Genomic DNA, 13,055 nt, shown 5'->3' with positions numbered 1-13,055 from the left:
CCTCGAAGTTTGTGTCTAAAACTTCGAAAATTCATATCTTTCGCATACAGGCTCCGTTTTTGATGTTTCTTATATGCACACGTAGGTATGACCTTGATCTAAAACTTTCATTTAGACTTCGTCGGCTAATTTTGACTTCATTTTTAATATTATATTTTTAACAAGCCGGGAGAGGAAAAGTCCGTTAAAAATTCATAACTTCTTCATTCGACGTACGTTTTCGTCTGTCTTTTTACCGTTGTACTACTATTGATGAGACCTTCGATTCTCGTTTAAGTTGTGTCGGCTAAAAATCACTCGATCTTTATTTCGAGTTTCGGGTTGTGTATTGTTATGCTAAATCTTAGAAAAACCATAACTTCCTTATACGAAGTCAGATTTGGACGTTCTTTTTATGAAAATTCTCAGTTTAACAAATACTACGATTTTCATTTAGATCATAAAGGCTAAAAAGCAGTTTATCGTAAACTCACTTTTTACGTCATATGGCGTCGTGTCGGTTCTGTCGCGAAACTTCAACAAGTCATAACTTTTTCGTTATAACTCAGATTTCAATGAGGTATTCGCCTAAACGTTTCTAACGAGATAATTTACAACTATCAATAACATTAGTTTTACTTATTTTCAACTTAAATGTTATATTTTCGTTAATTTTGATAATTGACTTTGATCGGAATCTCATAAGATTTTCAATATTTTCCGAAAGATTCTAAACATAGTTTTATTTCAAATCTCATAAAACTATATTGTTAGAACTTAACGCTCAAAATCATATATATATATATATATATATATATATATATATATATATATATATATATATATATATATATATATATATATATATATATATATATATTATATAATATTCACTAACAAGCTTACAAAATACGCTAATTATACATGGTTATTAACGTGTATGTTACAGGGGAAGACAGGTTTATTGCATTTGTATTCGATCGATTCTGGTTTGACCTGGATGGTTGGAATGAGATGATGTTTCCAGATTACAAAAGCGTTCATTATGGATTTAAAATTGCATACACAACTCCACCATAACGAAGATGATGATCATACGATGAAGATGAACAAGGTAGAGATAGGTTTAAGTTTGTGTGTATGTGATTAAGTTTCAACACACACACATACACATTGAAACACACACACATAGATAAATGAGAGAAATAGAGAAAGACCCTTAAATGTTTTATTATTATTAAAATAGATAAAAAAAATGAAAAAAACTATAAAATAAATACATAAGGGTATTACAGTAATTTTAAATTCCAAAGGAACCAAAACCACATAAAAACATGGTCGAAAGGTCCACGAAACCAAAAAGTTAAGGTTTGAAGAAAAAAATATATACAATAGGGACGAGTTTTGTTTAATTTTTATTTATCTATTATATATATTTTTTGACGAATAATGAAAGGAGTCAGCCTTCCAATTGGACCCTCACGCCCACCATAACCTTATCAAGCACCGTCAACAGATAATCATCTCTCGTCTTTCTTCTTCAAGCTTCTAAAATTTCAAGATAACCTCCATAACAGCTCAGGCGAAGAACATACTGCTAGAAACTCACCCTTAAAATATCACCAATTTACATTACCCCTATCGAATCTTCAACTTTAGGTATCCAAATAATTGCTGATGGCATCACCTGAAAAGCCGCCGCCGGCGATCATCGTCCAACCGGCGTCCCCAAGGTTTCCAAAACCCGGCGCTTTAAGTGCTGGAACTCAGAGGAAAGTTGCGATAGCAGTCGATCTGAGCGATGAGAGTGCATACGCCGTGAATTGGGCAGTTCAGAATTACCTCCGCCCTGGAGATTCCGTCATACTCCTCCACGTCCGTCCTACATCTGTCCTGTACGGCGCAGATTGGGGCGTCGTGGAGGATCCCGACACCGCCACCGATGAAGAATCGCAGCAAAAACTCGAAGATGATTTCGACGCGTTTACAACCACCAAAGCAAACGATATCGCAAAGCCACTAGTCGATGCCCAAATCAATTTCAAGATCCATATAGTTAAAGATCATGATATGAAGGAGCGATTGTGTTTGGAAGTTGAAAGGCTAGGGTTAAGTGCTGTGATTATGGGGAGCCGAGGGTTTGGTGCTTCGAGAAGGACATCGAAAGGGCAGAGGCTTGGGAGTGTTAGTGATTACTGCGTGCATCACTGTGTTTGTCCGGTGGTAGTTGTGAGATATCCAGATGATAAAGATGGCGAAATTGCTGTTGGATCACCTCTTCGTGTGAATGGCGGCAGCGAGGTTTCACTGCATCCGGTGCCGGAGGAGGAACCGGAGTTTCATGATGCATCGGATAAACAATCAGGTTAGTTTTTTTTTTATATCGAATCTTGGGTTTACTCAACTTATCAAACAGCTTGATCTTATTGTGCATCACTGAAACTTTTTATCGAATCTAGGGTTTACTCAACTTAATTAACATACGTTTTTTAGTCATGTTTTGATTCTCTTACCAAATTGGTTGCATAAATTGATAAAAGGAAATGACTTTTGATGCAGATCTGGAGAAGCCCTCCTAAAGAAGGGTTTTGGTATTTGGGTGTTTTGTTGGTGTTTGTTGTGTGTTTCAAAGTGTTTTGGGGATGATGAAGAGGTTGCTGATGTTTTCCTGTTTAAGGGTTTATTTAGGGTTTAAAAGTGGATGGTGTTCAACTGTTTATTATGTGTTAAAGCATTGTCAAATGGAGTGCTTGTTGAGGTGGTTTGTTGTTATTATTATGGCCTCTTTGAGATGGAATGAAAGTTAATTATATTTGTTGTTTTAACATTCTTATTCTGTGGTTATGGGAGAAGAATCAAGGTGTGTTTGTTGTTCTGTTTAAAATTTCTGCTAAAAAAGAAACAGTTAAAACAATCGATGAAAGTGTGTTTCTGGTGATAGAAAGTGTTTGCAACACAAAATAAATCTAAAAAATGATTAACACGTATATAAACAATTTGATTGGGAGATTATTTTGGACCATCGTTCAGAGACTAGACCGAGTCTGTCTAAGACCGAAAAGTACTAAGGAGGTTTGTACTGCACCCTTGGGTCGGTCCTGATATTCACAAAACTGCCAATCCTAAACAACTCCGACTCAATCTCCGATCGGTCCTCAACAGATGCTCCCTTTCCCATGGGGTATTTAGAACCGAAGTTAACGGGGTCTATAATTTATAAGTGAATAAAATTTAGAATAAATTTTTGAAATTTTGGTGATGTTTTGGTTTTTTCAACAAAATGAGTGCTAAAACTAATGAATTAGGGACATAGTAATTAGGGGTGATCAAAACTGAACCCAAAAATTGAAAAACTAAAACCAAAATAGTAACCACCGCTTGATTCTATTGCCTAATATGTCCCTCCCGGTTCTGCCTGAGTTAGCTTAAGCGACTCGTAAGACCAAGGATTTAGCTACCTTCCGGGTGAGAGGAAACTAGACTTAGAAAGGGATAGAACTCTGGAATGGTGAACTGAGTAGAACACAATCGATGTATCACAAGAATGATGAAGTTTGTGATTGTCGCATGTTAGTCTTAGAGATGAAGATAGAGGCATGCAAACTAGCTAAATCTTCCATGGGTGGATTTACTCCGTTGTATGGGGTAGTACGAACTACCTCTTAAATTGTTTTTTCAAATGTAATTTAATGAAAATTCGTCAAAATCCGTTGGTAATCCATCACAAAGTCTGATAATTGTGAATATCCGTCGGTTTATTGACGATTTTGTGACGTAAACCGTCTTCAGAAATGAGTTTTTTCTAGTAATGAAACCCCTAAGAAATTTGTGCAACCCTTGACTTTTTTTTTCTACGACCACTGTCCTCTGTCACACACACACATACACATACACACACACAGAGAGAGAGAGAGAGAGAGAGAGAGAGAGAGAGAGAGAGGTGAAGCAGATTTCTCTAAGACAAAGATGATTCTTAGTCTAATCGCAAACTGAACCTGTATGTAACAACCTCTTAATTCAAATGCAGTTTGATAATCTCGTAGGGCACTCAAAGCCATAAAAATATCTATTAACTTTCTTGGATAGAGATCAAGTTGTTAGCTTTGTAAGATAATCGACTAGTTGCATAACATGTTGGCAATATGATAATTGCTTACTATTCTAGACAGTTTTGGTGAGTTTTATAAAAACGAAAATAACGGGTTTAGTTTTGGTTTTAATATATGTAAAAACCGATAGAACTTAACTGAACCAAATTATGAATTATATATATATATATATATATATATATATATATATATATATATATATATATATATATATATATATATATATATATATATATATATATATATATATATATATATATATATTATATTAGTGTTGTGTTAGACACAAGTAGGAACTTGCGTAGTCGGTTTAGTCTCAGACACATATTTTATGCTACTTAGGTTCGAATTTTGCCTTTGACATTGATGGTTTTATTTTCTTTTAGCAATAACTTATGCCATATCACGAGTGAATTCTTTCTTAAACGTTAGAACTTGTCCCACATCGGATCTCATAACACTAAGTTCTCAATTCTCAAAGTTAGGATTGGAATGAGTATGGGTTTAAATCCGAAACGATTCGGGAAAACCAAAAACTAATAGAGCAAACCCATCGGTCTGAGTGTAGGGTTTGATTTTAAATATTTAAAAACCGATACTATTGGTTTGGGTTCGATTTTAGGTCAAAACCCACCTATGCTCACCATTACCTAGTATGCATTTTTAGTTAAAATACATTATTTTTTTTTTAACTAAAATACAGGGTTAGCCCCAACCTATAGGTCCGAAAGTTTGATCATTCTTGGGCTGACTTCGATTTGCAGGCCTAAAAACCGACAATTCAATCATAAGCTGATCAACCCCCAAACATGTGAAAGGCTATTTAAAAAGCATCATATTAATGCCCACACTTCCTTGTTTGCTTTTCTGCCAAAAAGCCCAACAATTTTTTCTCCGTGTTTGTTAGATTAAGTATCTACGTAGTTAATTTAATTATATATCATCCTACTTTCATTTCTTGCATTTGTATAATGCGTAAGTGGACGAAAAGGAATAAATGAAAGTATGAAACTATAAACGTACAAATAGATGAAAGTATATTCCTACTTCTTGCATTCAGAAATTGCTAGTGCTTTCTTGAAGTTGGCTTTATGGTGCCTATTTGGAATGAAATGAATGTTACAAATTAAAAAAAAAAAAAAAAAAAAAAAAAAGCCCCACGATCAGGCCCGACAAAGTTGGGGTAAGGCCCAAGAACGCCCCTTTAAAACTAGCCCAATAGCAACTCGATGGATCTTTTGACTAGGCTTATCCTATTGACTTGTCCACAAGCCGAGTCTGGTCGGGTCCGAAGATCCAAGTCATTTGTGTAGCTCTAGGATGGCGCCCACTTGAAAGTTCGACCATTGATCAAGTAGATTCGCCACTAATTATAATTAACTTTTTCTTATTCATTTCGAAACCTTACCTCATAAACACCCCGTAGTTCATATGAGTGTTCGTGGATGGTTAACCGAACCGTAAACATATTTTAGAAGGTTAAGCGAGACTATCGGTTCGTTTATTTATTGAACTTTAGCCTAAATCGGAAAAGCAACCGATATTTGGTTAACCAATTTTTTCAGTTCGGTTATATGGTTAATCAATTAACCATACTAATTAATAAAAACATGTTAAGATTATCGAATCCCATAAGAAATTTCCTACAAAGAAATGAATTGCAATGAATAATCCATATAATTTGTTTAATTATATTGTTGCTTCTCCTAATAATGAAATTTGGATGAATTATCAAATATTTGTGGAATATGGAAAATAATATCGACTAATAGAAAACATATTTTGTAATTAATAGATAAAAGATAGTCAAATATTTAGTTATTTATGTGAAATGAAAAAATGCAAATGACAATTTTAATCGATATCAACCTATGTATATTTATAACAAATGTTAATGATGGCAATTATTAGTTTAAAATAGTAAATATAAATAATATGACAATTATTAATTGTAATTGAAAATTTCCAAAAAATAATTTGATATTAACTTAAACGTCTAACCATAAATAATATTTAAAAATATATAAAATAAAATTTTGCCTTTTCGGTTAATCGTCTGTAGCAAAAGCATGAACCGTAACCGAAATGAAAAACCAAAGATTTTAACGGTTCGGTTAACCAAACCAAAATATTCAAAAATATTAGTTGGGTTAACCTGAATATCGATACGGTTTTTAGGTTTGATTTTTCGATTTTTGGATATTTTGAACATCCCTAATAGTTCCAACAATTTACTATCCATATCACTATTTATTTATTAAAATCTCCCATATTCTCTCTAGAAATCCGTATTTTTTAAAAGGAAATTGTGTAATCTAACTCTTATAAACGTGGTTGTTAATAAAAATATCCACTTAGGGATCATTTGATAGTTACTAACTGGGTTAGAGCTGACTTGGTTAGAAGCTGACTGAGTTAGAACTTCTGACTGAGTTAAGTTCAGACTGAAAGTTGTTTGATTTTACATCTGACTGACTGTGCAAAATGACTATATTACTCTCAAACTTTTGTAACATCTCAACTTGAACTCTTGACATATTTGATCCAAAAACTAAAGATCTTTAATTTGTTGTTGTTTTCTCAATACAAAAAAGTAACAATCTTTATGAATACAAACCATTCAAAGGTAACACAAAAGTTAAAATCAAATTTATTAGAAACCAATCAATGTATTAAGAAAATGAAATCATGAAGTAAAGATGGAAAATAGCCTTATCCACTAAAGATGGATCAATCAATGATCTAGCAACCTGTAATTGTGCCTCTAAATCCTCCAAGATCTTCCCCTACATTAGATGCATGAAGTAATTAGTAAAAATGATGGAAAATTAAAAGGCCTAGAATGAAACTAAAGGACAAAATCATGACCGACATACCCCTACACTACTTATTTGATAAAAACTCACAAGACTACAAATCTATCCACAACATCAACATATCTTTTATTAAACGAGAAACAAGATCCAGTTGGTTTTCAAGAACTTACAACTGAAAACTCACTACATCAACACTCACACTCAGACATACACAACAATCAAAGGAGTTTTAGTTGACAGATCAAGTCTAACATAAATCAGACTCTAAAACTAGAACAAACCTTAAAATGAAGAAGACGAAGATGACTCAAGAATAGAGAGACTCAATTTGTGTGTGTCGGTAAAATGAACTGAATGAATCCCAAATAACACAGCTGAGCAAACATATATACCTCGAATAATATCCACAAACCAAACCCGAACATATCCGATCCATAGCCGTTCTCAAAGATCCGCGTGTTTTCTCTTTTATACAGAAAGCAAGTTATACCCCCTGCACTTACAGAAACAAACACAACATACCCAACAACACAAATCTATTTCTATTCTTATAATAAAACATTTCTTCAAGTTTACAGATTCAACCCAGTCTAAGAAATTATTCAATGTTAATCTTGAACCATAAATAGTTATTATTTAACACCCACCCTCAAGATAAACATTGAGAGGAAAAAAAACTAATATACATTGTTTTATTTATTTCTTTAAAAAAGATCATATAACCCCAATTTAGAACATAGAAAATCATGTTGCTTTGATGACAAAGCCTTAGTAAGAATATCAGCTCTTTGATGTTCTGAATCAATCTTAACAATTTTCAAAATCCCTTTTGAAACCCTGTCTCTTACAAAATGAACATCTACTTCAAAATGTTTAGTCTTTTCATGAAAAACTGGATTAAGAGCCAATTTAATGGCAAAATCATTATCACAAAAAACCTTTATAGGAAACAAGTTTTTAACACCCAAATCAAAATACAATTTAAGAATACACATTACTTCACAAGTAACAGAAGCCAAAGCTCTGTATTCAGATTCAGTAGAAGATCTGGAAACCATGTCTTGCTTTTTACTTTTCCAAGAAATCAAAGAATTACCAAAATAGACACAATAACCAGTAACAGACCTTCTTGTAGAAATACATTTAGCCCAATCAACATCCACATAAGCACATAAAGATACATTTTGATTCTTTAAAAAACTAATACCTTTACTAAGACTTTGCTTTAGATATCTTAACACACGCATTGCAATATCCAAATGAGACTTTCTTGGAGAATGCATAAATTGACTAAGAGTTTGATCAATAAAAGAAATATCAGGTCTAGTTATAGTCAAATAGATCAATTTTCCTATAAGTTTTTGATATTCAGTTATATTTCTTAACAAAACATCATTTTCATCAATCCCTTTCTCAGAAATATTAAAATTTAAATTCAAAGGTGTCTTAACTGGCTTACAAGCCAATTTACCAAACTCATGAATTAATTCCAAACAATATTTTCGTTGAGTTAAGCAGATTCCATCGTTTTTATCAAAAACCTCAATCCCCAAAAAAAAACTTTATTTTTTCCTAAATCTTTAATCAAATACTTTGATTTTAAAAAATCTTTCACTTTAACAACCTCAAGCTCAAAATTACCTGTTATAACAATATCATCAACATACACAAGCAAAATGACAATAGTATCACCTTTATTTTTGATAAACAGAGAATAATCATTCATACTTTGAATAAAACCAAACTCAAACAAAGAAGAACATAATTTTTCATTCCACTTCCTAGGAGCCTGCTTTAAACCATACAAAGATTTCAACAATTTACAAACATGAGTATCACCAGGTGTATGATACCCTTGAGGAAGAGTCATATAAACATCTTCTTCAAGATCCCCATAAAGAAATGCATTATTCATATCAAGTTGAAATAAATTCCAAGAATTACTAACAACTAAAGAAATAACAACCCTAACTGTTACCAATTTAGCAACAGGAGAAAACGTTTCCTCATAATTAATACCCTCTTTCTGACTATAACATTTAGCTACTAGTCTAGCTTTAAACCTTTTTACCTCACCATTAGACTTATACTTAATTTTGTATACCCATTTACAACCAATGGGTTTTCGATTAGAGGGTAAATTTGTAATTTCCTTGGTTTTATTTCTATATAAAGCCTCCATTTCCTCATTCATTGCAGTCACCCAATTTGAATCAGTAGAAGCTTCAAAAACATTCCTAGGCTCAACATTTTTATTTAAGTTTGAAACAAAACAAAGATTCTCAGGACTTAATCTTGCATAATTTAAAGTCTTTTCAATACCATACTTATACTTTCCTTCTACAATATAGTCATCAAATCTAGAAGACATTTTAGACTCTCTATTAGACCTTATAATACTACCAGATGGTTCAAGACTTTTTGAGCTATTTCCCTCAGAAGATTCAGAGACACCTAGACCAACCTCCTAAGACTGAGACAACTGTTCCAAGCCATCCTGGTTGCTAATATTAGCCGGTCCAGAGGAAACAGCTACACCAGAGTCATCAGTCTGGTGACTCATCACAAAAGTATCAGATTCAGAAACCTCATCCATATAGGATGATTGAAGAACTTCATCATAGGGACTAGGATGTACAGAGTCAACAAAACTAGAATCATTAAAAAATGAAAGCACATTTTCATTGACTGAATCTTTCTTCATTTTAAAAGGAAAAACATCCTCATAGAAGACTACATCCTGGAAAAGAAAATAGAAGAATTATCAAGATTATACAACTTATATCCTTTCTTTTCATTAGAATAACCGATAAGAACACATTTTTCAGACCTTTCAACAAGTTTATCTGATATGTTTTATTTAACAGAAAAACATAGACATCCAAATACTCTTAGATTTTCAAATTTAGGCAAACACTTGTAAATTATTTCAAAAGGTGACTTCCCATGTAAAACAGAAGTGGGAAGTCTGTTTATTAAAAAAACAACAGTTAAAACAGTTTCACCCCAAAAACTAAGGGGCAAACCTGACTGCAACAAAAGATATCTAGCTACATTCAAAAGGTGTCTATGTTTTCTCTCCACAATACCATTCTGCTGTGGAGTATAAGTACAAGTAGTCTGATGAGAAATACCATTTTTATCAAAAAAATCTTTAAACCGAGAATTAACAAACTCAGTACCATTATCAGACCTAACAATCTTAACATTTGAATTAAAATGATTCTTCAAAAAATTTTAAAACACAAAAAACCAATAGAAAACTTCTGTTTTAGATTTTAACAAATAAACCCAAACACCTTTGGTGAAACCATCCATAATAGTTAAGAAAAACTTGAAACCAACTGAAGTAGCAACCCTATAAGAATTTCTAGACTTTTATGCTCACTTAACTGAAAAGAATTTCTAGACTGTTTAGCTTTATGACAAATATCACACGGAGGAAGAGACTCGTATCGAAAAGATAGAACATGCTTAAGATGATTTAAGGACTGAATAGCTAGGTGACCTTATCTATTATGCCAAGTAATATTAGAAACATAACAACCAATCCTACTCAAAGAAGCCATATTACCTGAAGAATAAGAATCTTCAAGATAATACAGTCCTCCTGATTCACTACCAGTCCCCACAGTCACCTTGGACTGTGAATCCTGAACAACACATTTAAATTCATCAAAAACAACTTGACATTTATTATCCTTACAAAGTTTATGAACTGAAAGTAAATTAACATTAAATTCGGGAATAAAAAAAACATTAGATAAGACAACTGAATCAGACAACTTCATATTTCCAATTTTATTAATTCTAGCAGAAGAACCATTAGGATGATCTACCCTAAGATCAAGTTTAGAAACATCAACAACATTATTCAACTTAAAATCATTCTTTGTCATATGATGATTTGCACCAGAATCAACAATCCATTTTTTATTAGTAGAAATATAAGAGTTACAAAAAATACCTGCCATATTTGCAGATACCTCACTAGTTAGAGACTTCTCATTGATGAGACTAAGAACCTTGTTATATTGCTCACTTGTGAGAAAAAACTTTTCAGAAGAATTGTTAGTTTTAACATCCAAATCAGAAGAACCATTAACATCATAAGACATAGAATTATTAGATGAAAAAGTCTTTGTAAAATTCTGAGATTCATTTTTGCATTTAAAATCTTTTGGAAAGCCAATGAGCTTATAACATCTTTCAATAGTATGTCCTTTAATTCCACAGTTTTTACACTGAAGATTAGAATTACCACGAAATTTATTTCGTTTCTGATCATTAATTTTACCAACAAAAGCAGTAGCCTGAGACTTAGTAGAAGTCTGAGAAATTGAACCTCCTTTTTGATAAGATCCTTCACAAGATACAATTGAAAAAGTAGTTTTTACATTAGGAAGAGGTTCCATTAACAAAATGTGGATTTTAACCTGACTGAATTTATTATCTAAACCAGGCAAGAACTGCATTTATTTCATCAATTTTGAGTGATTAACAAAACTAGTTGAGGCTTCACATGTACATTCAGCCAGATTAACTAACCCATCAAATTCTTTCCACAAAGCATCAAGCTTACCATAATACTCAGAAACAGATAAACCATTTTGAGTAAGAGAATTTATTTTTTGATTACATTGAACACAACAGAACCATCAGCTTTGGAATAAGTTTCACTTAATTCAGACCAAATATCAGAAGCATTCTCACTACAAGCATGATTAGCATATAAAGACTCAGACACAGAACTAAGTAGTCAAGAACACACAACAACATTAACATGCTCCCATTTACGATATATTCATCCTCACTAGGTTTAGGAAAAGTTTTATCAACAAACCCTAATTTATTCCTACCTTTCAAGGCCCTAGTCATAGAAACTTTCCAGATTCAAAAATTCTCAATATCAGTCAATTTAAAACTAATAATTGATACTACACCATTCTCAGAAGAATGTAAAAATAACGGATCATCAAAATCATAACGATCTAGACTTTTAGAACCAGATCCAGAAGGAGTTTCTCCAGAGGGGGTTTCCCAACCATGACTGATACAATTTCAGTTATAACAACAATGTGTTCTCACAGCAAGTAATTATACTAGAGCAGATTCTAATCACCTTTCTTGGGATAGACAAGCCAGTATAATCACAAGAACACAATCTTATTATCACAAAATTGTAAGAGTTAAAAAAAGATACAAGACAATAACCCAAAAATACCTGGACACTAAACTGAACAAATAAAGAAGAATAAGTGTGCGGATACTTACAGAAATCCACCAAAAAATGTAAAACAAACAGCAGTGTAGTTTGCCGTTAGACCTATACAGAATAGAGTCTAACACTGAAGCAGACGGGCATTCAAATGCCTGAAACCACCAATCAACACATATTACACCATTTGTGTTCTTAATGTTGGCCGTCGCTTAACGTTGACCGATAGACAACAACAAAGGATCTAACATTTACTATTAAGCGATCGTTTACAATTGAAAACGACGATGTCTGAGAGATTTTCACAGATCCACAAGACGAATGAAGATCGGAATAAGGAACTCAGAAAGTGGTTTCTAAGAAGGCTTCATAAACAGAAATCAAGAAACCCTAACTCAAAAAAACCGATCAAAACACGAAAAAAAACGACGCATGAATATGAACCTGCTCTGATACCATGATAAAAACTCACAAGACTACAAATCTATCCACAACATCAACAGATCTTTTATTAAACGAGAAACAAGATCCAATTGGTTTTCAAGAACTTACAACTGAAAACTCACTACATCAACACTCACACTCAGACATACACAACAATCAAAGGAGTTTTAGTTTACAGATCAAGTCTAACAGAAATCAAACTCTAATAATAGAACAAACCCTAAAACGAAGAAGATGAAGATGACTCAAGAACAGAGAGACTCAATCTCTGTGTGTCGGTAAAATGAACTGAATGGATCCCAAATAACACAGTTGAGCAAACATATATACCTCGGATAATATCTACAAACCAAACCCGAACATATCCAATCCATACCCGTTCTTCAAGATCCGCGTGCTTTCTCTTTTATACAGAAAGCAAGTTATACCCCTTGAACTTACAGAAACAAACACAACATACCCAACAAAACAAATCTATTTCTATTCTTA

At 32.8% G+C, this 13,055-nt stretch overlaps 1 protein-coding gene across 1 annotated transcript; it reads left to right on the top strand.

Annotated features, from left to right (window-relative positions):
- Window positions 1-1,442: 1,442 nt before the first annotated feature.
- LOC111906906 (universal stress protein PHOS32) lies at window positions 1,443-2,804 on the top strand. The gene is made up of 2 exons (XM_023902699.3): window positions 1,443-2,344; window positions 2,539-2,804. Exons 1-2 carry the CDS (start codon window positions 1,657-1,659, stop codon window positions 2,556-2,558), a joined length of 708 nt encoding a protein of 235 aa, XP_023758467.1. The 5' UTR covers window positions 1,443-1,656; the 3' UTR covers window positions 2,559-2,804.
- The last annotated feature ends 10,251 nt before the right edge of the window (window positions 2,805-13,055 follow it).

Source organism: Lactuca sativa, chromosome 7 (genome assembly GCF_002870075.4).
Source record: "Lactuca sativa cultivar Salinas chromosome 7, Lsat_Salinas_v11, whole genome shotgun sequence".
NCBI classification, from domain to species: Eukaryota; Viridiplantae; Streptophyta; class Magnoliopsida; order Asterales; family Asteraceae; genus Lactuca; species Lactuca sativa.
Note: the sequence above shows the minus strand (reverse complement) of the source record. Positions and strands in the feature narration are given on the sequence as shown.